This window comes from Arvicola amphibius, chromosome 7 (genome assembly GCF_903992535.2).
Source record: "Arvicola amphibius chromosome 7, mArvAmp1.2, whole genome shotgun sequence".
Taxonomy (NCBI): domain Eukaryota; kingdom Metazoa; phylum Chordata; class Mammalia; order Rodentia; family Cricetidae; genus Arvicola; species Arvicola amphibius.
In genome coordinates, this window is record NC_052053.1 from 60,629,873 (window position 1) to 60,655,332 (window position 25,460).

The 25,460-nt window shown below is 43.1% G+C and overlaps 1 protein-coding gene across 1 annotated transcript in view; it reads left to right on the forward strand.

The window, feature by feature from the left end:
* Dnah11 (dynein axonemal heavy chain 11) overlaps window positions 1-25,460 on the forward strand; it is a 317,751-nt gene that overhangs the window by 27,267 nt on the left and 265,024 nt on the right. The window contains exons 9-20 of the mRNA XM_038336393.1: window positions 3,852-3,968; window positions 7,591-7,728; window positions 8,184-8,308; window positions 8,946-9,141; window positions 12,306-12,410; window positions 12,548-12,940; window positions 17,671-18,003; window positions 18,185-18,436; window positions 18,516-18,685; window positions 19,452-19,674; window positions 23,823-23,939; window positions 24,039-24,125. Coding sequence (XP_038192321.1) covers window positions 3,852-3,968; window positions 7,591-7,728; window positions 8,184-8,308; window positions 8,946-9,141; window positions 12,306-12,410; window positions 12,548-12,940; window positions 17,671-18,003; window positions 18,185-18,436; window positions 18,516-18,685; window positions 19,452-19,674; window positions 23,823-23,939; window positions 24,039-24,125 — 2,256 coding nt within the window. The remainder of the gene's footprint in view (window positions 1-3,851; window positions 3,969-7,590; window positions 7,729-8,183; window positions 8,309-8,945; window positions 9,142-12,305; window positions 12,411-12,547; window positions 12,941-17,670; window positions 18,004-18,184; window positions 18,437-18,515; window positions 18,686-19,451; window positions 19,675-23,822; window positions 23,940-24,038; window positions 24,126-25,460) is intronic.

Sequence of the window (25,460 nt, forward strand, 5' to 3'; positions counted from 1 at the left end):
TTCTCTGCTGCTGTTTGCTGGCCTCACAGACATGCACCACAATCCATGTCTAGCTGTGGTTTCTAATTTTGTACATAGTTATTCATAGTGCTCCTTTATAATCCTTTTTTTTCCTGGAAAATAATAATATCACCACTTTTATTTTGTTACTGAGTATTGAGTATTTGGGGAAACTGACAATGAGAGACTTAATCTACAGAAGATTTGTCAACCTTTTGAAATGATGTATTTGAATCATTTTTATTTAATGTAACAAAAGTATTTCATTTTGAAGAATCAACATTCCATTTTCTATGTATCTCACATTTTATTTAGCTCTCCTGGCTTGTTTATCTTGTATATCTGTGGTTTTGTATCCTCTGACCTACCTCTCTCCACTTCCCCAACCTTCCCACACCCACTCAAATCCATGTAGAGTAAGACCGCACAGTCGTTTTCTTGCGCTTGGCTCACTCCACTTGCAGTGTGTCCCCAGGGCTGTCTATGTCATGTCACGTGACAAAGTTTCCTTTTTTCTGAGCAGAGTAACATTCCATTTCATATAAACTCTCCCTTACCCTCTCTTTCTTTTGCACGTGCATGCACGTGCGTGTGTGTGTATGTGTGTGTGTGTGTGTTTGTGTAGGTGTGCATGTGTATGTGATTCATGAGTTGATCAGCATTTACATTGTTGCATATCCTAGTGTGTGAGTCACTTGCTCTGAACTTCCTGCAGCTGTTTTCCTACAGCTGTCTTCTTCCTGCAGCTGTCTTCTTCCTGTAGCTGTCTTCCTGCAGCTGTCCTTCCTGCAGCTGTCTTCTTCCTGCAGCTGTTCTTCCTGCAGCTGTCTTCCTGCAGCTGTCCTTCCTGCAGCTGTCTTCTTCCTGCAGCTGTTCTTCCTGCAGCTGTCTTCCTGCAGCTGTCTTCTTCCTGCAGCTGTCTTCCTGCAGCTGTCTTCCTGCAGCTGTCTTCCTGCAGCTGTCTTCCTGCAGCTGTTCTTCCTGCAGCTGTCTTCCTGCAGCTGTCTTCCAGCAGCTGTCTTCTTCCTGCAGCTGTCCTTCCTGCAGCTGTCTTCTTCCTGCAGCTGTTCTTCTTGCAGCTGTCTTCCCGCAGCTGTCCTTCCTGCAGCTGTCTTCCAGCAGCTGTCTTCCTGTAGCTGTCTTCCTGCAGCTGTCCTTCCTGCAGCTATCTTCCTGCAGCTGTCTTCCAGCAGCTCTCTTTTGGAGGTGATTTTATCTCAGCTGAAGGTAGACTCAGGTAAGGAATCACTGGGTTATTTATTTGAGAACAGTGTTGTACCAATCTGCATTCCAATCAATACAGAGAGAATAGAGACTACACCAAAGGAGATTTGACCTGGGCGGTAAAGCAGGTTGAGTATTTGGTGTAAATGTAAAACTGATATCATAGTTTACAATTTAACCCTCTTCATTAAAGGATACAAAATAGCAGATATGTAAAATAAACACAGGCCAAGATCTAATTGCGACACCTGTACTGTAGGATGTGAGATGTATGGAATTTAGGATATAAAAATAGCTGAAGTAGGAGCATTGTGCTAATCACTCCAGAAAACAGAACTGATGACCTTTAATACCCATTCATGCCCCCTCCCCCACTGGTGTTGCATGAATAAGAAAATCTCAAGAGACAGAAAGAAATTGGGGGTCAATCTGAAAGTAAGAAAAGCAAAACCAGTCAGCCACTGGCTCTTACCTGTACCTCAGTCCGAAATGGCCAATCTCAGAATGAGACTGTCTGAGAGCTGTCTCCTCCTGTCTTCTGTTCTTCTGTTCTGGGATTAAAGGTGTGCACCACTGGGATTAAAGACCTGCAGTGTCCAGTTTCTATGGCAAACTGGTGTGGTTACCGGGATTGAAGGTGTGTGTTACCACCGCCTGGTCTGTAAGGCTGACCAGTAGGGTTATGTTACTCTCTGATTCTCAGGCAAGCTTTATTTATTGAAACATAAATGAAATATGATCACACCCTGCAAGGGCAGGGCAGAGAGGGTAAAGAGCTCCAGTCAAAAAATTCCAGCACAGGCACTTCACAGTGATGGCTTCCTTCAAGTCCTGAGCACACAGGACAACTGCCGAACCCTCATCTCCACCAGGAATCAATGGATGCCTTCAAATTAACCTGTTCAGAACTGAGTGTTTCCCCAGCTCCCAGGCCACCCTTGGCTGTCTTCAGTCCTCCAGATGTCACAACTAATTGGCTCCTCAGAGGAAGTTCTCAGTGTCACCCGCAACTTCAGTTCTCTGAGTCTGTCTGAGAGGTACACCCTTGGCTCATTTTTCAGCTGAGCTGCTGTATTGGCCTGTAAGCTGCTGCTCACTGGCCTCTTTTGGCTCCATTAATTTATTCTGCGTGTAGCAGCTTGAGAGCCTTTCACATGCTTAGTCAAATCTTCGCTTTCCTCTAATTAAAACCTTCTGATAGCTTCTCAGGATGCTAATAAAGACAATTTTGTAGTTCCGGAATATAGAGACATTTTTATGATTCCCAAGTCATGCTGGCTCACCAATTACTGTCTAATAAATACTATTGAGAATCAGTTGTGAGCTGGGAAATCCATGAAATATTAGTACCTCACTGTGAAAAGTGAGTCTAGTCACTAGGGCTATTGGCCCAGAATGCAGGGGAGAATACAGGTAGGCACTTGGCTGTACAGCTGGCCTGGTAGTGGGGCATGAAAACAGAGCCCTGTTTCAGAGGTAACAGTACATGGAGAGCTGGACCTTGACTAGGAGGGAAGCAAGTAAGAAGCTGGTAAAGGCAGTTAGAGATGATAGATGTGGTAGACTCCACAGCGGGAGAAGACTATGGTGGTGTCTGCGTACTTTAAAGCAGTCAGTGAGGTCCCAGCCATATAGAATCTTGAGAACCATGGTATTATTACACCAGTGTGTGTCTAGGGTGGAGATTCTTGTTTCATCCACATCTGATGTTGCCCGTCGTCTCTAAGGGTTAAATGGTTAAGGATTATAGGATGTGCATTGTGTCTCTATCCTGAGAAGAGGAGTGTGTGAGGTTTGTTAAAACTTGTTGAGAAGTTGTGTTTACTTCCAACTGAGTGATTCTTGAATGGAGAAGCTGCTTGACTGGAATTCAGGAGACTTAGCTCCATCCTCTTGATGATAAATGTAACGTGGTTCGTGACCGTCCAGAACTCCACCATGTTCCGCTCTCTCCACTCCCAGTTAAACTCATGGGAAGGGACCTGCTCAGTGTCCTCAGGGGACTCGAGCAATGCGCTTGTGAAGCCTGAGAGAGCTGTGCATCTCCAGGGACATCTCTCCTGAAGATGACAAAGCTACAGTCATTCTTTGCCAGTTTCCTTCCTTCTAATGATGGGCATGGGTGGTTGTGCATGAGGAGGAAGCCAGGGTTGTCAGCTGCATGTTAATGAGAACCTGGGGAAATATCTGAGCATTTCCACTCCTATCGTTCCTGATGCTCTCACAGATGCATGGATTTCAGTGCTTGCCCGATGACAGTGCTTTCTACACAGGTTTTCCATCCCACGAATAAACAAGCTCTCTGTGGAACTTGCCGATGATCCACGGCGCTGGAGATGCACAAAGCCGTCCTCGTATTTGTGGTTGAGATGGGTGGAGGAAGGAAGGCGCACTGATGCCCACATGCAAGTGTGGGGTCACAGCACTGGGAGGGCTGAGTCTCAGGAGACATGCGCAGCATGCTTCCGGGGCGTCATTCAGGTGCCACTGTTCTTGGTCTTTTCTAGAATCTGCTTATGAAGAATAAGCTAATTAGGAGACTGAGGGAAAGTAAGGTCAAACTTAAGTGGTTGCCATTTTACTGTTGAGTCTTCTCTGTAATCAACATTGTATTTTTTATAATACAGGGGTTTGAAAGTGACTATTTCAAATTTAAGTCCAAAACCCTGGGTTTTGACAGAAGACTTGGGATGTTGCTTTGCGAAGGTCTCTGCAACTGCAGTGGTCTGGAATCTGCATTTAAGGTCAGTTCTGAGGAAGCTTCTAAGAAAGTCGGTTATTTGAACTGTTAGATGACAAGGCCAAATACATTCTTTTCTGATTCAGGTGAAATATAACCAGATCAGCCTCATTCCTTTTGCATTCAAGCCCATTCAAGGTTTGAATAGCGCCCACCCTAGAAACTAATGGTGTTTATTCTGGGAAGGTCATTTTTAGGACATTTAACGTTTGCCCTTTCCCTGGCGTTCTCTGTATTTTAGCTCTCATTTCCTATAGACCAAATTGGATGTGCTCCATGAAATATCGACTCCACAGTAAACCAAACTGGAAACTTAAAACAACCTGTAATTTCCATAATCCTTGCCTTTAGTTTGTTTGCCTATGCTAGAACGATCTGCCTGCCTTATTACTCTGACTGGAACAAATAAGGACTAATTCTCCACATTTCATTGGGTGTCTGGCACAGTTGATTACCAGGCATTTTTTGTGTCAATAAGAAAAAAATGCTGCTGAATTAACTATAATTTCATTGGTTGTCTAATGTATTCTGACATCAGAGATCTTGAAGCATGCAAGAATATTCTGTGAATGAAGTTAATAGATTATATGTGCATTAAGAGTCATGTGAGGGGTTGAGGGACATAGGCCAGTGGTGGATTGCTTACCCAGCTGCTGTGTGAGTGGGTAGGAGGGTGGGAGAGAGGCAGCCAAGTGGGGTGGTTGTGGGAAAGAAATGCATTTTGACAGCTCCTGGAGATGGAGAAATAGGAGCAGCATGTTTAAAAAGAAGAGCATTGCAAAGCACGTGTAAGTGGCTACTAGGTGATATCCCAATGGGAAACTGAGCATTTGCCACCCAAGGAAGCACAGCTGGGAACCGCAGGCACAGTGCAGAGTAACATAGCAGGCAGATTTTCAAAGAAGATATTATCCGGTTTTCAGATGGGTTGACCAGCACTGGCAAAGCTACTGGGTCTATTTCCTTCGTGAGTCACCTGAGCATTGTGACAGTGAAGACTGAGGAGGAACAAATGCTGATTTAAAAAAAAAAAATTTCAGATAAAACTGAAGTGTTCATTGGTTAAGATATAGGGCGTCTGTGGTTTCCTCTCTAGGGTACAATTAATCTATGCTTGATATGCTTTTTTCTTTTTGGCTAGATATGCAAACATATTGTTCTTAAACAAAATGACAGCATTCCAGTCCACTTTGAAGCCTTTCCCATTTAGCAGAGAATTGGGCTTTTTTTCCTAACCAAATTGAATAGTAGTTCTTTCTAATGTGTGAGCATGACTTCTCATATTTCTGTTACTGGACATTGTTCTCTGTTAAGCTTTGTGGGTAACCAGAAGAAAGAACAGAGTGAACTCTCAATATAGAGAGATTCCTAACTCCATTTAATTAGCAGTCTAGTTCAAATTGTTCTTCTTGCCCACTCACAACAATCAATGTGGGTTATTTAAGTACATGTTAGTTTATTTTTCTTCTAAGTGGTTTCATCTTGTCAAAGGGTTTAAAAAAAGCATTCCACATCTTTGTAGCTTGACTACTGAAATAATAAGATAAAAATCCTATCTTAGGAAACCCAGGATGCCAGGTATTCTAGCTTTTGTTAGGATTAGGTTGCCTTGTAGACAGCAGGAGTTTGCTGATAGTCTGAAGGTAGCTGGACTAACTGGAGTTGGAAAAGGCACACTACTGGGAAGGTAATAGCAGAAGAAAGATGTACAGGGTTCCATACTTCTAGGAAACATGACTTCAGCCATAGATGCAGGCGTCGATGAGCTGTTAGTGGAGCCCAGGCGGCCTGGCAAGTCCAAAAGCACTACTTTTCAGCTGGAGAATGTGATGAAAGAAATGTATTTCCAGTAGATGCTGGTGTTTCCTCTGCTAACCTAGGATGGTAGCGCTCGCTTGTGAGTTCACAGGGAGCTCCAAACGACAGCACAGTGGACCGGACAAGATAATTAATAATTAACATTTTGCTAGGTAGCTGACCAGCTGAGTTTAAAATTATCTGGAAGTTTCTGTTACCATTATAACCGTTTCCAGAAAAAGCCAGAATGTGCTTGTCTTTGATGATCCATGAAATAGAAGCATTTATATTTTAATTTGCATAACTTTTTATTGTGTTATTATCATTGTGTGTAACTTATGAGCATGTTCACAAAACTTCTGTAACAAGGTTGTTTTTCAATGAAAGGTCTGAGGGACACTCATTGCTTCTTAAGAAAAAAACAAAATTCTCTTCATTTTCATGTTGCTTTACTTAGTTGTTTTGAAATATCTCTTGAAGAAAACACCAATATAAAATGCACACATTATAAATTGCACACATGAGGTGCACACAATATAAAGCCCACACAGGTATAGTTCAAGATCCGCCTTGGCCATTTCATCCTTGCATATCATTGAACTTGTCTAAGTAAACTCACTATTTCTTATACTTATATGCCCATGATCAGTTCAGTTCAGAAATTAGGCACACTAGGAGGGTAACAACATTAATAATAAACAGAATCATTATAACAATGCAATATAAAATTACAGAATTGAACAAAACTTAAGGAAATTGTTTCTTTCTAGAACTTTCATAGTTGGGGTTCTTAGACTGCAGTTAGCCACTGGTAACTGAAACAGGAGAAAGCAAACCCTTAGATGGGGAGACATGGCTGTTAGCCTAGTTCTGCCACTTGGCTATGCGTTTTGGCCAGTGGCATCCCCCCTGCACTTCAGTTCCTTGTGGGAGGGCATCTGACAGCCATGTTTCTAAGGCCTTCAGTTACTCAGTGCTGTGTAAACTCTCGTTGCATACAACTATCCCATTCATATGGGATTTAGCTTGCCAAGAAGACACGTCTTGATAATACACCAGAGAATAAACTTAGCTTACCTTCATGGATACTGGTGAGGAACTGGGAAACCTGAAAGTCTTCAGTGAGCAGTGGACACTGTGGGCCTTCAGGAAGCTGGTGCCACCACTAGATTGGTACTGTCATCTACTTCTCTCTGTCCCACTCTCTCCATGGGCTTCCTCTGCCCACTTATGACTTAAATTACATTAATTTGTAGCCATGTGCTCTTTCTGAGAAATAGACAGCTTGATCAGCTTAAGGCATTGGCTTAAGCCAGGGCTTTTGTGTCAAAGGAGGTATCCACCTACAAAGTGTTCTCAGAATAGTAACCCTTGCTGCACCAGACCACTATTAGGGGCAGCTAGATCTTCAGGGTGTGCTAGGGGACTGAGTAGAGCAGTTACTGCTACTGGTATATTTGGTGTAATTATTGATGAGGAGAAACACACAACACACACTATTATACACAGTAATCAAGGTGGGAACATTCCCTGACACCCAGCAGAAGGGATTTGTAGCCATGAGTCAGTACTGCTGGTAGACACTGACTCATTTCTAATATTCTCAATTTCCATGGAGGCAAAGAAATTTCATGTGGAATTTGGCTTATTGGTTATGTAGAATTTTAGAAAACACAAAATACATCTTGTCTTGAGTGGCACCACATGTATTTTAGAGTTCTAGACTTTGCTTCTAGTAGTATAAGAAACCAAGTTGGGGAAATTGTAAGCTGAATTCTTTACTAATGCCCAAAGTTCTTAACCTTTCTTTAACTTTGATTTTTTCATAGCTTTTGACCATATTTGGGAATTTTCTAGAGAAACCAGTTGTCATGGAAATTTTCAGCCCGCATTATAGCACTTTATTGAACATGTTTAATGCAGAGCTGGATATGTGTAAGCACCTGTATGATGATCACGTGATGCGGGTGAGTGGTGTTAAGACTGAGAAACTTCAGCATGGTATGGCTATCCACTAGAGTCATTTTTATTGTGTGAAAAGATTGGATTTATTAGATAAATTATACTTAGAAAGCTACTTAAATTATTATAAATAAATAAATAAATTATAAATAAAGCTACTTAAATAAATTATACTTAGAAAGGAGTTAGTGTCATTATCTGTAGGCAGTAAGTATGTTTAGTGCTGGGAACTGAACCTGGCACCTTTACCATTCTAGGAAAGGGTCTACACTGAGCTCTGCTGCCAACTGAATGCTCTTATTTAATGGTTTTCTGACATGATGGGGAACTCGATTAGTGACATTATTAAACACAGATGTTTAATGCCACTATGAAAGTAAAATAAAAACCTGCGTATAAGTTTGGAAAACACCCTGACTAAGTGTCCCCTTTCTTCCTCCATGAAAATGCCAACATACAGATTGAACATGGGCATGAAATTCTCAACAAAAATATGCCATTCACCTCTGGAAATATCAAATGGGCCAGAATGCTCCTTGAACGCCTTCAAATATTTTGGTCAAACTTTGCATCTCTCCATCATCTGTGAGTAGTTAGGCTTACTGCATGGTGAATCATGATGAAGTTGTGGGTGTTCTTGTGTTGAGATGGGATCTCTGCTGCCCAGATAGTCCTCAGACTCAGTAGGTAGCTGAGGATGACCTTGAAGTCTGGATCCCCCTGTCTCTGCCTCCAGGATTACAGAAAGTGCCATCACACCTGGCACTGGCTGTTCATGTTAACACTTGCGGATGTGCTGGCCTGCTCCTTTCTGGCCAGGTTAGATCTGGTGAGAGGGTTTTATCATTATAGTTCTGGAATATTTTTGTGGGACTCATAAGGTCATACTATCCATACTGTTTTCTGGTCCTTTTATCTTTTAATGTCTCCTTTTCATTCACTATCTGGAAAGTTTAAATTATTTTACTTTCTCTTCTTCAAGCTCCTCTTTGTCACACAGTCCTCTGCATCCTTTTTAAACCTCCTTCTAGGAACTGGTGATTTGTTGACACTAGCGAAGCCTTCGGAATTCTATTTATTCATTTGTAACTATTTCTTTCTTTAAACAGATGCGATTTTACAACACTGTAAGGCTTTCATCTTACATGATCCCATTCTCTATTGCAAAATAAACTTCCCTCTCTTGACGTATGTAGAAACCTAGAACACTTTGTTACTGCAGATTTCCAGATAGTCCTGACGAGGCTGCAGTCTGTCAGAAGTACGCTGAAATGACGGCTTTGCTTGATCAATTTGAAAGCAATGTCTATAGCAAATGGAGAAGAACTGTGGAGGAAATCTGTGAACTTAATTTGAATCAGCCCTTGATTAAGTTCAGCGCCATCAACGGTCTACTTAGTGTCAACTTTGACCCAAAGGTAGGACTTTACCTTTTAAATGCATCAAGATGCTGTTCGTCTGTCCCCGAAGCCTCCCTGGAGACAGACGAGTCCGCTTCAGTCATTTAAACTCTATTCTGGGAAAGTGCTTCTGTGAGGAGTGTAAATTTAAACAGAGATTTGTTTTCATGTGTATTCGAGTGTGTGCATATGCCATGTGTATGTGTGTTTGAGTGAGCTCAGGAACCCAGGGATTCTAGGCAAACACTCTACCAGTGAGCTTATTTCTTTATACTTTACTTGTTCATTGCCAAGTTCCTTCCTGGTTTATTTTGTGGGGGGACCAGCATCTCACTGTTTCTCAGACTGGCTTTGAACTTACCTTGTAGTCCAGAAAAATGTTGAACTAGCATTTCTTCTGTCTCTACCTCCTAAGTAGTTGGGATTACAGGCACTTCCTCTGCTCCTTAGTAATTGATTAACACCTTGTAATGACTTCCACTCCATATTCACCTGATGTTGAGCTGCTGAGAACAGAGTCCATTTCATCTTTTCTTTGTTCCGTGTTCCAACTTCCTGTCTGGCAGCTATGAACCTTAGTAACCTTAACTCAGTTGACTGGTACTCATAGAGTCTACTACATGGCTTCTGGTGTGTGTATTTTCATAACAAGTACTGGATTGTTTTAGTCAATTAAGACATGAAAGCCACAGATTAAAAGGAGCAAAGATCTGTCATGCTTTTGGTTGACAACGGTGCTTCTGCTTGCCATCATTTCTTCCAAAGGGAAGTCAAGCTTGGTGATGCTGTCTTATGATGTGTGGTGGTGGCTAAGCTGAGGATAGTCAGACAGTAATTTAAAATCTAAAACAAATCATTGACATAAAATATTCACAGCTAAATAACATCCAGAATGGATTGCTTTTATTTTTACTGTCATGTAACATAGATTTCAAATCTTTTCAATATATGTGACATAATTTCATTACATATTCTATTGTCTGTTTTTTGAGGCAGGGTCTTGTGGAGTCTATACTATCTTTAGACTGAGATCTTTCTGATTCTGCTTCCTTACTGCTGGGATAGCATTCATGCTCCCAACACATGGCTAACTATGTATGTAGCATCTTATGTACAATGACAGTACAGAAGCCTTATTAGCAGACCTGTATTTTTCAATATGTATAATTTTAATATGCACATGTTTAGTAAACATGTATTTGTATTCTTATATATATTTTGTGTGCACACATATACATATATAGCTAGAGATTGATTGATTGCTCAAAGGACTGACTTTTTTGAGAGAGTCTCATTATGAATACCACACTGTCAAAGGTATCTATCTGCCTTTGTCTCTCAAGTGTTGGCTGAGATTAGATGTGTGCACCACCATGACTGACCACATGCAACGTCTCTAATATATATTTTATACAACATCTTCCCTAGTCCTTTTACCTTCTAGATAAGAGGCACAAAGTTAACCTTTTCTGATTACCTAACATGACTTTTCATGAGAGTAAAAGGCAATCCTCTTTATAACTTTTGTGACAAAAAAAAATTAATGAATTTTGGGTAATGAAGAATGCTCAGTATCATGGAAGTGATCCTGCAGAGCCCTCCCCGGCAGGCCCAATGCTGGCCTACGAAGCAGGAAGTCTGCTTACCAGATTAGAGGGTCATGCTGAACACACTAATTCTGGTCTGTTTTCCCAAAATAAACACAAATACCATCACTTTATTTTGCTAATGGAAATTTGAGACACCAACATAAATATTTTCTCAAGAAAACTGACATAGTGACTTATGACCCCAGAGAACTGGTCTTCCCACCCCCATCTCCATGGTGGACTCAGTGGATGATGTTTTAGTTGCTCAGCCGTCCTAGCTGGGAGAGAGAGGTCTCCCGGACATATGGCAGGCATTATTACATGTTCAGTTCCTTAGTTGCCCTAGCTGGATGAGAGAGGTCTCCCGGACGTATTGCAGGCATTGCATGTTCTGAGTTTAATTTTTTTCTGGAAATGGTAATTATTTCCAAATAGATGCCTTAATTAGGGTTTCTATTGCTGTGAAGAGACAATATGACCACAACAAACTCTTAAAGTAAAACATTTAATTGAGGTGACGGCTTGCAGTTCAGAGGTTCAGTCCATTATCATCATGGCAGGAGCATGGCAGTGTGCAGGTAGATCTGGTACTGGCAACATCTTGATCAGAAGGCGAAAGGAAAGCCAGCTGTGAGACTGAGCAGTATCTTGAGCACAGGAGACCTCAAAGTCTGTCTCAGGAGGACACGCTTCCTCCAACGAGACTACACCTATCCTAATAGTGCCACTCCTTTCGAACTTATGGAGGCCAATTACATTCAAACTACAATAATAGATAAGTAATAAAACATATGAATAAGTATAAAAGGAATTGCTGGAAATGATTTAGGGTTAATTGAGAGTCTCATGGTTTAGCACCATCTACAACTTTGCTTTCCCTTTGAGAATGACTGTAAGCGTTAGAAGCAGCCACCACACACCAAATACTGACAACTCTCATTCTATGGAGTCTGTCCATTCTAGAATGTTCAGATTTTAAGATAAAATTAAATTAAATAGAATTTTAAAAATTAAAAAGATAAAATTAATTAACTAAAAAAAGGCATTTGCTATGACCAGTAGAGTTCATATTCCTTACTGGATGAAGACATACATTGACTTGGGGTTCAACAAAGCAGATGAAGCAAAAGTCTGTTTCCTTTGAACTAGAAATACAGTAATTGCAAGATGACATTTTAAGCATTTTACGTTAAACTCATCTTAACACTGAAATGTACCCTTATTCTTAGCATCTTACTTATTTGTATTTATTTGAAGGGGAGGGAAAGAGAGAAAGTACGGAGCACATGGAGGGTCAGAGGACCACTTGGTGGGAGTAGTTTGCCTCCGTGCTTCGGAGGTCATTTCCCTTGTTTCTACTGCTGCAGCAACTGTGGGCGCTTGCAGCAGGTCTTCTGTCTATACCCCGCCTCACTGCAGGAGAACTTGGGCTGGGATTGCACATGTGAGCACACCTGGGCTTTTCCTGTGGGGTCTAGGGCCTGTGCTGAGGTTGGCAGTCCCGCACAGCAAGCTTCTCCACTCACTAGCTCTCTTAGTGGCCAAGACATGGATTCTTAAAGTATGCAATAATTCTCAATATTCTTGAAATAGCTTGTGGCTGTATTGAGAGATGTCAAATACCTTTTGATGCTGAAGAAATCTGACATACCAGATTCAGCTTTGGACATTTTCCAGAAAAGGAACACTATTTTAAAGGTTTGTGGCTTTTGATACTTTGGTACCTTTGAGATGAAAATACTTTGAATTTTATTTCTTGGTTTGGAGACCTGTGGCATTTGATGCAGAAAATGCTAATAAACCTGGTCCCTTTTGTTTCGTGTTTTCTTGCTCAGTGCATTGCGAGTCTTGAGCTTCTTGTACAAAGCTCCAATAGGCTGAAGCAGACCCTTCTGGAGGTCGAATACCCTCTCATTGAGGATGAGCTCCAAGCTGTTGATGAGCAGCTCAAGGCAGCTGCAACGTGGCTGACCTGGCAGGATGACTTCCGGGTCTACATGGAGAGGGTTCAAGTGGCCACCACGGAGCTGGAGCTCAGAGTGGCCCAGACTCAGAGCAATGTGCAAACAATCCAACAGACCATGCAGTCCTGGGCAGAGTGGCCACTGCTGCCCCGGAGGGAACCCAGAAGAGAGGCTGCCTTCACCTTGGAAGACAAGGGGGACCTATTTGCTAAAAAATACAAGCTGATACAAGAAGATGGCTGCAAGATACACAACTTGGTAGAGGTAATAGTTCCAACATTTCTACATATATAAAGCTTTTTATTTGGTAAAGAGCAGAACAAGAAATGCTTACCTCACGCTGTAGATCAGACCCAAAGGGGTTAACAGATGCTAACCTCACACTGTAGATCAGACTTGAAATGGTTAACAGATAGATGCTACCCTCATGCTGTGGATCAGACCTGAAGGGGTTAAGAGAAGGTCTTGCTGTAATTCAAGGTGGAAGAGTCTGGGTTATTTACCTGGGATTTGTGTAGTTCCCACTCCTCACTCCTGAGGGAGAGATGTGAGTATAAAATACAATGACCTAACTAAAAAGTAGAAGTTGCAGGGGTGGTGGTGCATGCCTTTAATTCCAGCACTCGGGAGGCAGAGGCAGGCCGATCTCTGTGAGTTCGAGGCCAGCCTGGCCTACAAAAGCAAGTACCAGGACAGGCTCCAAAGCTGCAGAAGTAGAGGTTGATCCTTCTTTGAGCCGGACGATCCCTTTGGCTGGTATTAAATCCGTCTACTTGGTTGGCTGTGCCAGCCACCTTGTTTTCATCATCTCCTAACGTGAGCCAGCCCCCAGCATCATGTGGTGAGCAGCATCCCCATCGGACTTGCACATGCATGCACACCCACTCACATGAACACTGCACACACATGTGCTCCCACGCAGGTCCAAGCATGCATGCACACACAGGTGCAAACAAATAAACAAAAACTTAGAAAGGTATGGGAACACAGGAGGCTCACAGGGAAGTCATAATCCTTTCTCTCCCCTACTGCTGGACTGGGGACCTTCATCTCACACATGGGAAAACCAGGTTCAGGTTCTGGGAGACATAGGCTGAACACCAGAGTTTCCAGGCTGTACCAAGTGTCCTTTCTCTGTCCAATACCACAGTGTGGGGAGACAAGAGGGACAGTGTTTGTAGCTTCAGGATCACATGCTCCTCAAGAGAAGGTTGCACATAATGAGATTCTCAGAAGTGAACAGCAGTCGCTTCCCTAGCCCCTTCAGTGACTGAAAAGCTAACTTCCCCTTGTTTGTGTCTCTCACACTGGCTACCTACAGGTACCAGAAGTCAATCTCTGCCCGTCCCTCATTTCACTACAGAAGGCTCCGTGTCATGTCTAGAGCTAAATGAATCCCTCCAACAAGTCATTCCTCTCTGTGAGATCGTTCCAGTCCACACATGATCATCAGGCAATGTGAGAAATAAGGCCCTCTCTGGCCCTGACAGTTTCCAAGTATAGCTAAATTTGCACGGTGCCCCACAGCAAGCCCCTGCGAGTTCACGGGCCTCTGCCTCCATTTTTCCCTTCCCTCTCCAGTTTCCTGGATGACACCGCAGGCTGACACCAGCGTGTCTCTTTGCCAGGCAGCCATGGCTTCTACTTTCCCCATCTCCTGCCCACCTTTGGCTTTCATTTCTAGGTCCTAAGTAGGGGATGAGGCATGTGTAAGCTCCTCCCACTTGTGGCAGGTGAATGTAATCTACCCTATAAGCTCGTGGCACTACTGGGAGGTGAGGCTCTGTGGAGAATTGTGCCACTGTGGAGGTGGGCTTTGAGGTCTCATACAGTGCTCACAAAGGTTAGAACAAGCTGTTGGATCCCCTTGGAAGGGCAGCTACAGATGGTTATGAGCTGCTGTGTGGATGTTGGGAATTGAACCCATGTCTTCTGTAAGAGCAGAAAGTGTTTTAACCACTGACCCATCTCTCCAGCTCCAAGAAACTCAGATATATTTTTAAAAAGCAGAGTAACTATTACTGCCATCCTTAGGGGATCATGCTTGTGTGCAGGTGCTTTGCCCAGTCAGCCACCTCCCTGGGCCCCATTCTAAGTGTGCGTACATCAGTGAGTAGAGCACAGATCCTTGCTGTCATGGAGCTTACGGTCTAGTGGGGGAGAATAAGCCTTTGTGTCAGTACTGGAAAAGCTGGGCATTCGATGAGGGCTGGCAAGAGGGTGCAGGTCAATTGTGTGATTAGAGCAGGTCTAAGTGAAATCAGACATGGCCGGCCCTGGCAGTGGAGTACAGAGGAAGCTGCTGGCTAGCCAGAGCATCTGGTGTACTCAGGGCAGTGAGAGGGGAGGCTAAGCAAGGTGAGATGCTAGCCTTCGTGGAAGGGGGGTGTAGATATGGAGACTTTACAGATTTACTTTCATTCCAATTTAGTTCAATTCCAGGTGTGTTTTTACTTTACATGTCAAATGCCTCAAAGGTTCTTTTCTGCCCATGAAGCCTAGACAGCACCTCACAGCAGATATGGCCCTGCCATGCCACTGTTCCTTCCCCAAGAGAGGCATGGCACCGTGGCCAGCAGGCCCAGACCCCAGTGCAGTGCTGTCAGAAGGCCTCCTCCCACATCCTGGTTTAGTGTCTTTGCTCTTGAATTTGCATTTTCAGTGAGAACCTTCTTTTGATTCCCACACTAATAAACCTGATTGTCCAACTCTTCTATTTGACCAATGAACACCTCAAACTGTCTAAAATGGAAATCCCAGTCTTCCTGTTCCTTTGACAGGAATCTTGACAGAATGTGTAGTCTTCAGCATCCCCCCTTTCATCCTTTACATTCAGCCCAGGAGAACATGCATTATTAGCTCTGCTTAATTCAAAACACATCCAGACCCCAACCTTTCTAGTCATTCCCATTGCTCCTAGTCAGGAGTCATCTGTGACCTCTCAGGTGGTCTGAATGCTAATCTCTCCCCAGTTCAGATTCTAACACTCAATGTGCTGAGAAAGGAGCTAGGGTCTTTGGGAGAAGGTAAGGTCATGAGGACAGAGTCTTCATGGATAAACTAAAAGCATTATTGAAAAAGACCCAGGAGAAGCTTGTGTCTCTCTGTGAAGACAGCAGTTTTCAGTCCGGAAGAGGCCATAAAACTTGGTCATTGTCTAGAGACAGTGTCAGCACAGTAGTCAGAGGTCTTTAAAAAACTCTTCTTGTCTTATTTATTCCTCTCCAAATGAGACTCAGTGGCTCCCTTGAGGCTGACATAGCGAAGTTTCACAAGTGGGGATTTTAAATGATAGAAGTATGTTCTCTTGTGGTCTAGAAATCTAGGCTAGAACTGTGATCAGGTTGTCGGTAGAGCTGTGTTTTCTCCAAGGTGCTGCCTAAGGCCCCTAGAGCAGAAGAGAACCCCCAAGCATTTGCCATGTAAGGGAAGAACACATCTGGATATTACAGTACTTTTTGCATCTTAAGCTACCCTGGGGTGTGGCTCTCTTTGGTTCTGTCAAACCTTCCGCAACTTTGTGGGGATGAGCTTAACACCTGCTTATGTAGTAGGGGCTGCCTCACAGAGGACAGGTGGCAGATGGCAATTCGTTTTCTGGGGCGGGGGTGGGTATTACATTTCCTTCCTTCCTTCCTTCCTCTTCCTTCCTTTCTCTCTCTCTCTCTCTCTCTCTCTCTCTCCCTCCCTCCCTCCCTCCCTCCCTTCCTTCCTTCCTTCCTTCCTTTCTTCATTTCTTCCTTCCTTCCTTTCTTCATTTTTTCCTTCCTTTCTTTTTTTGTTATTTTTCAAGACAGGTTTCTCTATGTAGCCTTAGCTATCTTGGAACTCACCATGTAGACCAGGCTAGCCACAAACTTGCAGATATATGATTGCCTTTTCCTCCTGATTCCTGGGGTTAAAAGCCTGTGCGATCACCACCTGGTTAACATTTTCTTGATAATTAAAAAAAAAATCTTAAACTCCAATATCAGGCATTAAGCATTCAGGCTACTAAATCCCAATTAAAATGCATTGGCCCTCAAAAGACCTGACTAGAAACATTTATGAAAGAGAGTTACTCTCTGCCTTTTCAGAGAGTACGATTGGCATTTTTCTTCTGACAATGTTCTCTGTTTTTCCTCAAGTCAGAGCTGAGTAGTTTCAAAACTCCCATTCTGTGTAAGAAAATGAGAAAAGCTTCCAACATGAGGCAGCTGTAAAGGAGACACATGCTGGTTGGTTGGATGTGTTTAGCCTGTGAGGGACATTTTCCTCTTTGACTCAAGGAACCTTTGTGAGTAGCAGGGGAGGATGAATGTGTCAAGGACTTTGTTTTTCATATCTATAGGATTTCTCCCTTTTTGCTTTTATATGTATCCCTTTGCTTTCTATGTCTATCCCTTTGTCCTTATACCTATTCCTTTGCTTTCTAGTGACCACAAAAGAAAAGGCTGCTGTGTTCTGGTTCTCAGGATGCATGCATGCAGGTCACATGACTGTATGTATCTGGTGACACATGACATGAAATGCAATACCCCCAAGAGATCTAGCTCTAAATCTAGATGCAGCAAACCCATAGGATCCCATCCCCAACTTAGTAATATCATAGTATTCCAGAATACTGTTCTCAGAGGTCATTAGGAAATCTCTTTATATAAGGGCCTGGATAGCAAAGTCCATGACCATATAAACAGGGAACTGGGGCCTGGGCTCCAGTGTTTCCAGAATTTGTTGGGAATTAGTATATTTCTTGCCTGTATTTGAAGATAGAAATTTTCATATTGCTTTTTTCCTTTAAAAGATATTTTTGAACATATGTGGTGTATTAGCTTAATGCTATACTAATATAAAATCCTACGTCAGGCTTTGCCTTTTACCAAAAGGTTCTAGAGCGTTAGATTTGAACATCTGGGCACCACACCTCAAAATACAGTACTTTCCTCAGCTGGCACTCCAGGGCAGACTTCCCTTTTAGGTTGGTTAACGTTGACCCTTTCATCTTTCATTCTTAGGAGAACCGGAAGCTCTTCAGAGCTGATCCTTCTCTGGATTCCTGGAAAATTTATGTGGAATTCATTGATGACATTGTGGTGGAAGGCTTTTTTCAAGCCATCTTGCATGACCTGGACTTCTTCCTGATGAACACAGAGAGACAGTTAAAACCTGCACCGTTTTTTCAAGCACAAATGTTCTTAATGCCCCCTGAGATTGTGTTTAAGCCCCCTTTGGAAAGAGAGTCTGGGGATGGCTTCTACGATCTGGTGGAGGAAATGTTGTGTGGCAGCTTCCGGATGTCTGCCCAGATGGAGCGTGTGGCGGCACACCTGGGCATCACAAACTACCAGGTATTCTCTCAGGAACCAAACTGGGATAATGAGAAGCTCAGAAAGATGCCAGTTCAGGCCACATGGCCACACAGATTCTTTTTTTCCTTTTGTTGAGGACTCTCCCTTGAATGATTACATAGGGTAATGTTATGGTAAGAAATCCTTGGGTAAGAACACACGTGGTTCCCCTCTCGTTTAGAATGACATGGATAACATGTTAGGCCTGGCAGAGGTCCGGCGGGAGATAATGAATAGAGTGGCTGATGTCATCAACAAAGTCTTGGAGTTCAGAAGTTCTCTGGAGACCTACTCTTACCTCTGGGTGGACGACCGAGCTGAGATTCTGAAGCAGTTCCTCCTGTATGGCCCTGCCGCACCATCTGAGGAGACAGACACTCATGCGAATGAAGACATCCTGCAGCCACCAACTCTAGAACAATTCAAAGAACAGGCAAGGCAACCCTTAGCTTTTAGTACTATTAACTAGCTTTTCATGAAGTTGCTATATAGAGCTTTTTCTAATCTTACAGATCGACATTTATGAGTCTTTGTATGTTCAGATGAGCAAGTTCGAAGACTTCCGAGTGTTTAACAGTTGGTTCAAGGTAGACATGAAACCTTTCAAGCTGAGCTTGCTCAGTGTGATCAAGAAATGGAGCTGGATGTTTCAGGAGCATCTGCTGAGATTCGTCATCGGCAGGTAGCCTTCACCTTTGGGTTTGAAATGGGTCTAGCTTTTGACAGAAGTGGCTGGTGGGCTGTGGAGATGGCTCAGTCTATAAACTGCTTGTTGTGTACCAGTGAGGACCCGAGTTTAGCCTCCTGTACTTATGTAAAAACTGAGTGTGGCAGAATATGCGTTACACCCAGATGTGGGGAGGCGAAAACAGAGGATTCCCTGGGGCATGCTAACCAGCCAGCCTACAGCAGCACGCTCCAGGCTTAGTTAGAGACCCTGACTCAAAACCAAACAAAGTTGCATAGAAACTGAAGACTGACCCCTGAAGTTGGCCTCTGACCTCTGTATGTAAACCCACAGCTGACTGGTTTGTAGTTGACAAATTAACTCCAATAGTATTTGTACTGCTAACTTTAGACTAGATTTAAAAAAGAATATTTATATATAATGAAAATAAGATCCTATCAATTCAATGCTCATATATGAATGACCTTGAAAACATTCTGTCTGGTGAAAGATACCAATTTCAGGCCATTTACAGTGTTGCTCTACTTACATGAAGTTACCCACAAAGAAAGAGCATGGTAAGTCATTGACACAGGTTCGAGAATATGTCTTGGCTTGGTATGGAGAAAGAATGTATGCAATGACACAAATGGATGCTTGAATCTGGTAATAGGCATTTGATTGTTTCTGTCTTTTCGCTATGGTGCATATTCCTGCTTGAAACTCTGTATGAGGCAAGAAGTTTTCATTAACCTCACTTGTGCATACACGTTTGTTACAGTCTGAATGAACTGCAGGGATTCATCAAGAGGACAGATGTTGGTCTTCAGCAACAGCTGAGTGAAGGCGACCACAGCGGCTTGGTAGACATCATGGGCCATCTTCTGGCTGTACGAAGCCGACAGAGAGCTACTGATGAGCTCTTTGAACCCCTGAAGGGAACCATCATGCTGCTGGAAAGCTATGGTCAGAAGCTGCCCGAGCAAGTCTACGCCCAGCTGGAGGTAAGCGCCCATGAAACAGGCACAGTGACCAGGACCCAGGCAATTCCTTCAGCCGGGGGCTGACTTTACAGTCTTGTCAGCATGAAGCGAGATGCAGACAGTGTTTTCATGGCACAGGTGAAGAACCTGAAGATAAAAGAGATGACTTTTTCAGGCCATAGAAGTAGTAAAGCCAGCCAGTATGCATTTCTGTGTGCAGCATAAGAAAACGTTCTCATCCACTGCGACACTGTCCTCCCGCTGTCCAGGCGATCAACACCTCTGCGCTGCTCCTTGAGTCCCCATGTCTCCATCATTTTGATGTGTGCCATGCAGCCATACCCACACACTTCTGCATTCTCTGCTGCCCGCCATCTGAGAAGCATTCTAAAACACATCATGAGTGTGATGATAAAAATGTGGAGTCTGGTCTGGATGGGAAAATCTCTGTGTTTTCCTGTCAGATCTCTGTTTTGCACTGGCTGTGCTCCAGAAACATTTGGTGGCTGGTAGGTGCCAGAATACAAGCAAGGTCTGCTTAATTTTAACCAAATTTATGAGGAAAAGATCTTCGAGTTGAGTCTCTGCTGCTGTGCTTATTGGAATTCTGTAGATGGTGGAGTGGGGTGGACTTACAATAGATTTTGTGAATGTAATCAGTGGATGCATTAGCCAAAACTCGCTTTGAGTTTAGTGGTCAGAGCACACACTCAAATACTGACTGATTCTGTACGCATGTGAGTGTACGTGTGGTGAATACGACGGCCCGAGGAGGACACCAGGAAGACACCTGCTCTCTCTTCTCTGCCCGAGCCCCTGAGTTGCGGTACTGCACTGAATCCGGAGCTAGACTGACAGTCAGCAAGCTCTCATAATCCCCACATCTGACAGCTGTGGGCTTGCCGTAAGCATGTACCAGTCCTAGTGTTTTAAATGGATGTGGGACTCTGGTTCTCCTACCTGCTCACTGAGATAGCCGCTAGCCACCGCATCTGGTTTCCAGTCCTTCAGGAGACAGCTCTCATCTATCTGCCTTGGCACACTAGATAATGTCTTGGGGTGTGTTTCCTTTTCGGAAAACTATTTCTTGTGACTCTCTTTAAGATAATTTTTTATTTGTTTATATTTGCTATTTCCAACTTATTTCAGTTATTTCTTTTTTATTCAGATGAAGTTAACAGCTAGGTTAACGTGAAAGTAATATTTTTAAACGTACAGTTAAGTGGGAATTAGTGTACTTACAGCGTTGTGTTACCACCACTTCTGTTCAGTGCCACCAAATTTTCCTCATCCAGCAAAGAAACTGCCATTCATTGCCACAGTCCTTCTCTACCCCTAGCCCACACACTGGATTTGGTTTCCCCTGACAGAATGGCTTTGATGCTTATTCACTTTCTATCATTATTGACATTTTGCTCCTTTTGATCTGAGAGATGAGATAACGTAGTAGCATCAGCTACAAAGGTTTTTGTTTACTTAGTGTTTGCATTTCTTTATTTTGTCTGGGTGCTGTATGTATGGGTGTTGTATGTATGTTGTCTGGGTGTTGTATGTATATGTGGGGGAGCTGAATGGAGGTCAGAAGACAACTTTCAGGACTGGTTCTCTCCTTCAACCTTGTGGGTTCTGGAGATCAAGCTCAGTCTTGCAGATACATGTCTTTACCCTTTAAGCCATCTTACTGCCCATTATAGCTTTTTCAAAGAATGTGAGTATTCTTTGTGTCAGACCTTGGGCCTTGGCATTTATCTCTCAGAGAAGCCAGTTATAACATAATTAATCAGTAAGGGGAAGTATTCATTTCCTTGAGAATTTCTAATATGAAAATTTGACTTCCTTAGGGCTTGAAAATATCAATCTTAATTGAAAATATTAAATCTTCCATGTTTCAGAAGCAGATTATGGATGAGAGGAAAAATACGTTGAGTTGTGACTTTTCCTGAATAACATGCACTTTTAAGACGTGTCTATGCTTACTTCTAGGATCACAAACAAAACAAGAGCACCTTAGATGTGCTTGTACTTCTGAGAGCTTCTTCGTCATCATTAGCCTTTTTAGTCTGTTCTCTCCTTGGCATGTCTGTTCCCATTTTAATTCAGTTCTTACTACCCCCAACCCAGCTAACAGTAGTAGCTGCTCAGCCTACCCCTTTCATCCTCATATGCTGCCCACCGTCTACCCTGCAGAAGCAGTAGAGTTCTGGTCCACAGGGCTCATCCACTCTGTCTCTCCCAGAAGCTCTCGGTCATTGTGCCTCACATTGAGTTATCTCCTCCCCAAATTGGATTCTGTCCATTAGACTTTTGAGACAGTCCGATCTTTTGCTTTTTGTATCAAGTAAAGGGGTAGTTAGAATTTACAAGCACATGGCAGGTCTGCTGTGTTTGAGGAAGGTACGGACGGACCTGGGATGTCCCCTGTCCTCCCTGACTTCTACTCATGGCTTCTGATGGGATACTGAGTTGGATTGGGTTATATTGTTCTTATGTTTGAGACATGGTCTCTCCTCAGTTAAGCCTTGAACTTGCTATGTTGCTAAGGCTCACCTTGAACTTCCTTCATCCTTTCCTACTCCTGACCTCCAGCTCCTGAGTCTTTGGGATTATGGTCAAGCAACATCATGCTGGGGACAGAATCCAGGGTCACAAGACACAGGATTTTGATGAGAGGAGGCCAAAGATGGGAGCAGAGTGTTTTAGAGCCCAAGTCTGTTGGTTCCTGAGTTGGAGGGGGTTCCTGTCGTGACACTATATTGCTTCCTAATTACATTGATTGTATTACTAGTTGGCCTGTTGGGGGACATTAGTACAATGTGCCATGTGAAGTAGCTCTGCGCACGCCTCCTTCCTTCTCTTTTGGAGACGCTATACTAGTTTAAGTCCAAGAACGTGTTTTACCACTGAAGTACCCTCTCCACACAGCTACTTAGCACGGGACCCTCTTTATAATCTGCAGCTGCTGGACTGTCCATCAAATATCTACTGAGGGTTACAAAGTAGCTTATGGAACTTTGCAGTGCAGCTCAGCAAGTCAGGACCCTGTCAGGAGATGTGGCTGTGTTTGACCAATCAAGTTCAGTGTCCTTGGACACAGCCATGCTTCTCCATGGCATCAGGGCTGTCACGGTCAGGTGCTCCTCATCTGTTTGCAGGGTAGGAGGGGAGGGCGGGGTGGAGGTAGTACCTCAACTGTTTATTGTTGTTTTTGTTCAACATCAAGCAGGAATTGACCTTCCTGTACCCATTGCCTCTTAAGTTCCTTCAAAAAATTCCTCCTTGCCAAAAACAGGTCAACTTCAGTGCTAAAACTTGAGCCAGCTCAGAACCCTGAAAATTGTGACAGAGGAAGAAACAGGGTCACATTGTAGCTTTTGCCTACCCAGAATCAAAGTTTCAAAGCAACTTTTTTCTTTTTTCTATCTTTCTTTTCTTCTCTTTTTTTTTAAAAATAAAAAACCACTAAAGTTCCTGATTTACATTTCTAGTTTTTAGGAAGCAGTAAATTCATGCCCAGGGCACTTTAATTTCGTGTGTGTGTGTGCATGTATGTGTGGGTGCATGTGTATGTGTGCATGTATGTGTGTATGTGTGCATGTGTGTGTGGATGTGTGTGTGTGGATGCACATGTATACATAATTCATATGCCTGTGGAAGTCACAGTTCGATGATGAGTGTTTTCCTTAATCACATATTTTTTGAGACAAGGTCCCTCATTGAACCTGGAGTTCACCCATTTGGCCAGGCTAGTGGCTAACAAGCCCCAGGGATTCTTCTGTCTCTGTGTCTTTCTACCCTAACCCCTCTGTGCCCTTGAAGATTGTAGGTCCATACTGTCACTCCTAGGTAAAGATCAGAATCAGGAACTTTCCTTGCAAGCCCTTCCCCAGTCTACACGGCTCTTTAACTCTGTTCCAACAATGGCAAAGTGATTTGGAGGTGAGTCTTTATTTTGAAATGTTTCTGCCAGTTTTAAGATGAAAGCAATTCTAATGTCTGCATGGGAGGTGCCCCAGTTCTAACCCCTTTTATGCTGTAACCTTGTCTTATTTGGATGACCTGCTTCTAAGAGATGTCCTGAGTCGGAGGACAGAAATAAGAGTGATTTGACCTCATGAAGTAGAATTGGCTCAGGGGCTGAAGTGATGGCCATTGCACCTTTGTTTACACAGGAATTACCAGAACAATGGGAAACCACCAAGAAGATCGCGGCTATGGTCAAACACAAAGTCTCCCCACTCCAAAATGCGGAGGTCACTCTCATTAGAAAGAAATGTGTTTTGTTTGATGTGAGTTACTTTCTGGTTTGTGTCTCTCTATTTTTAAGGGAAGTTTGACAAGGGTAATAGAAGCTATCTGATTGACATTCACTTTTCTCCCCTGACTAGGAAAAGCAAGCAGAATTCAGAGAGAGATTCAGAAGGTATGCCCCGCTTGGATTTAAAGCAAAGAATCCATACTCAGTGCTGGATAAGGTAATTCCTTTTCAACCGTCTCATGTGCCCAGCAGGAGCCTGATCAGAAGAGGAGTTTTCTTTTTTCCTACATTACATAGTTTTAAATTGTGTTTCCTCCAAACGCCATCATCGTCAAAATAATCACCCAAGTGAAAACAGCACTGAGAATGTGTGAGGTCTCGCCGTCTGTTAAGAGTCGGAGGACAGAAATAAGAATGATTTGACCTCGTTTAGCAGGGTTATCATCCAGAATCCTGGCTGCTTGTGAAACCAGGGCAGAAATTCAAGTCGCATAGGCTAAAAACTGGGTTTAAGGCTGGTCTGAGTAAGTTAGTGATGTTCTATCTCAAAATAAAAAGTGAGGCCAGAGATACAGATGAGTGTAGAGAGAGCTGGCCTAGTTTCTGGAGGAGGAGTTCAGTTCCCTACAAACACATGACCAGACACATGTGTACATGTGTGTGGATGGACGGGGACACACACAGGAGGAGGGAGATAAAACGAACTTTTATTGAGCAGATTACATTTTAATTACTGTTGTAGGCGTATGAGATCACTTCAGTTTTTCTCCTTTAAGATGAAGACAATCAGCATATAGTTACATACTTTTTTTAAAGATTACAGTTCATAAACTTCAGAAATAGGATTACAGTTTTGCCTATCTAAATCTTCTAACAATGACGCTGCTTCCCATGTAATAACCTTCTCCTTTGTTCTCAAGTGGTAGAGATTGATGTGAGGGCTTCGCACGAGGCCTGTAGTGCTCAGCCACTGAACTCCAGCTCCAGCCTGCCAAGTGTAGCTTTAACCAGAGGAGTGCACAGCAGCCTAGGAGTCAATCCTGTTGACTCACCCAGGGTTTCTCACAAGCTTCTCACCATCTACATTGCTGTAAGAACTCAAACCCACACGGGATTCACAGGGGTTTTAAAAGGATGTGTTCTATCTTTGTGTTAGAAACCCTGCAGGATCTTAACCTAGCAATCCAAGAAGTGCAAAAATGTCCCTGTGAGGGTGAGAATGTTTTCGTTCACATGCTGGGCATTTCTGGGTTCCTCTCCATGTTTGGCTTAGGATTTCCTCTTGGAATGGTGTCCAGATTTTCCAAATCTGGCTTTGAATTGAAACAACTGCTTTTACCCTATTTAAAAAACACACCTAAGGTCTTTTCCCCCATTTTGAAGAAAGTTAGTTTCTATCCATTGAAAAGGAGTAAGTTAGCATATGTTAATAAAGGATTGTTAAAAGACTGTGTCTAAACTCCAGGTGGTCTGAACAGATTGCGGATGGGAAAATGGTTTTTATTTGACTCACCAATATGTTGTCTGCAAACATTTATGACAGATATGCATT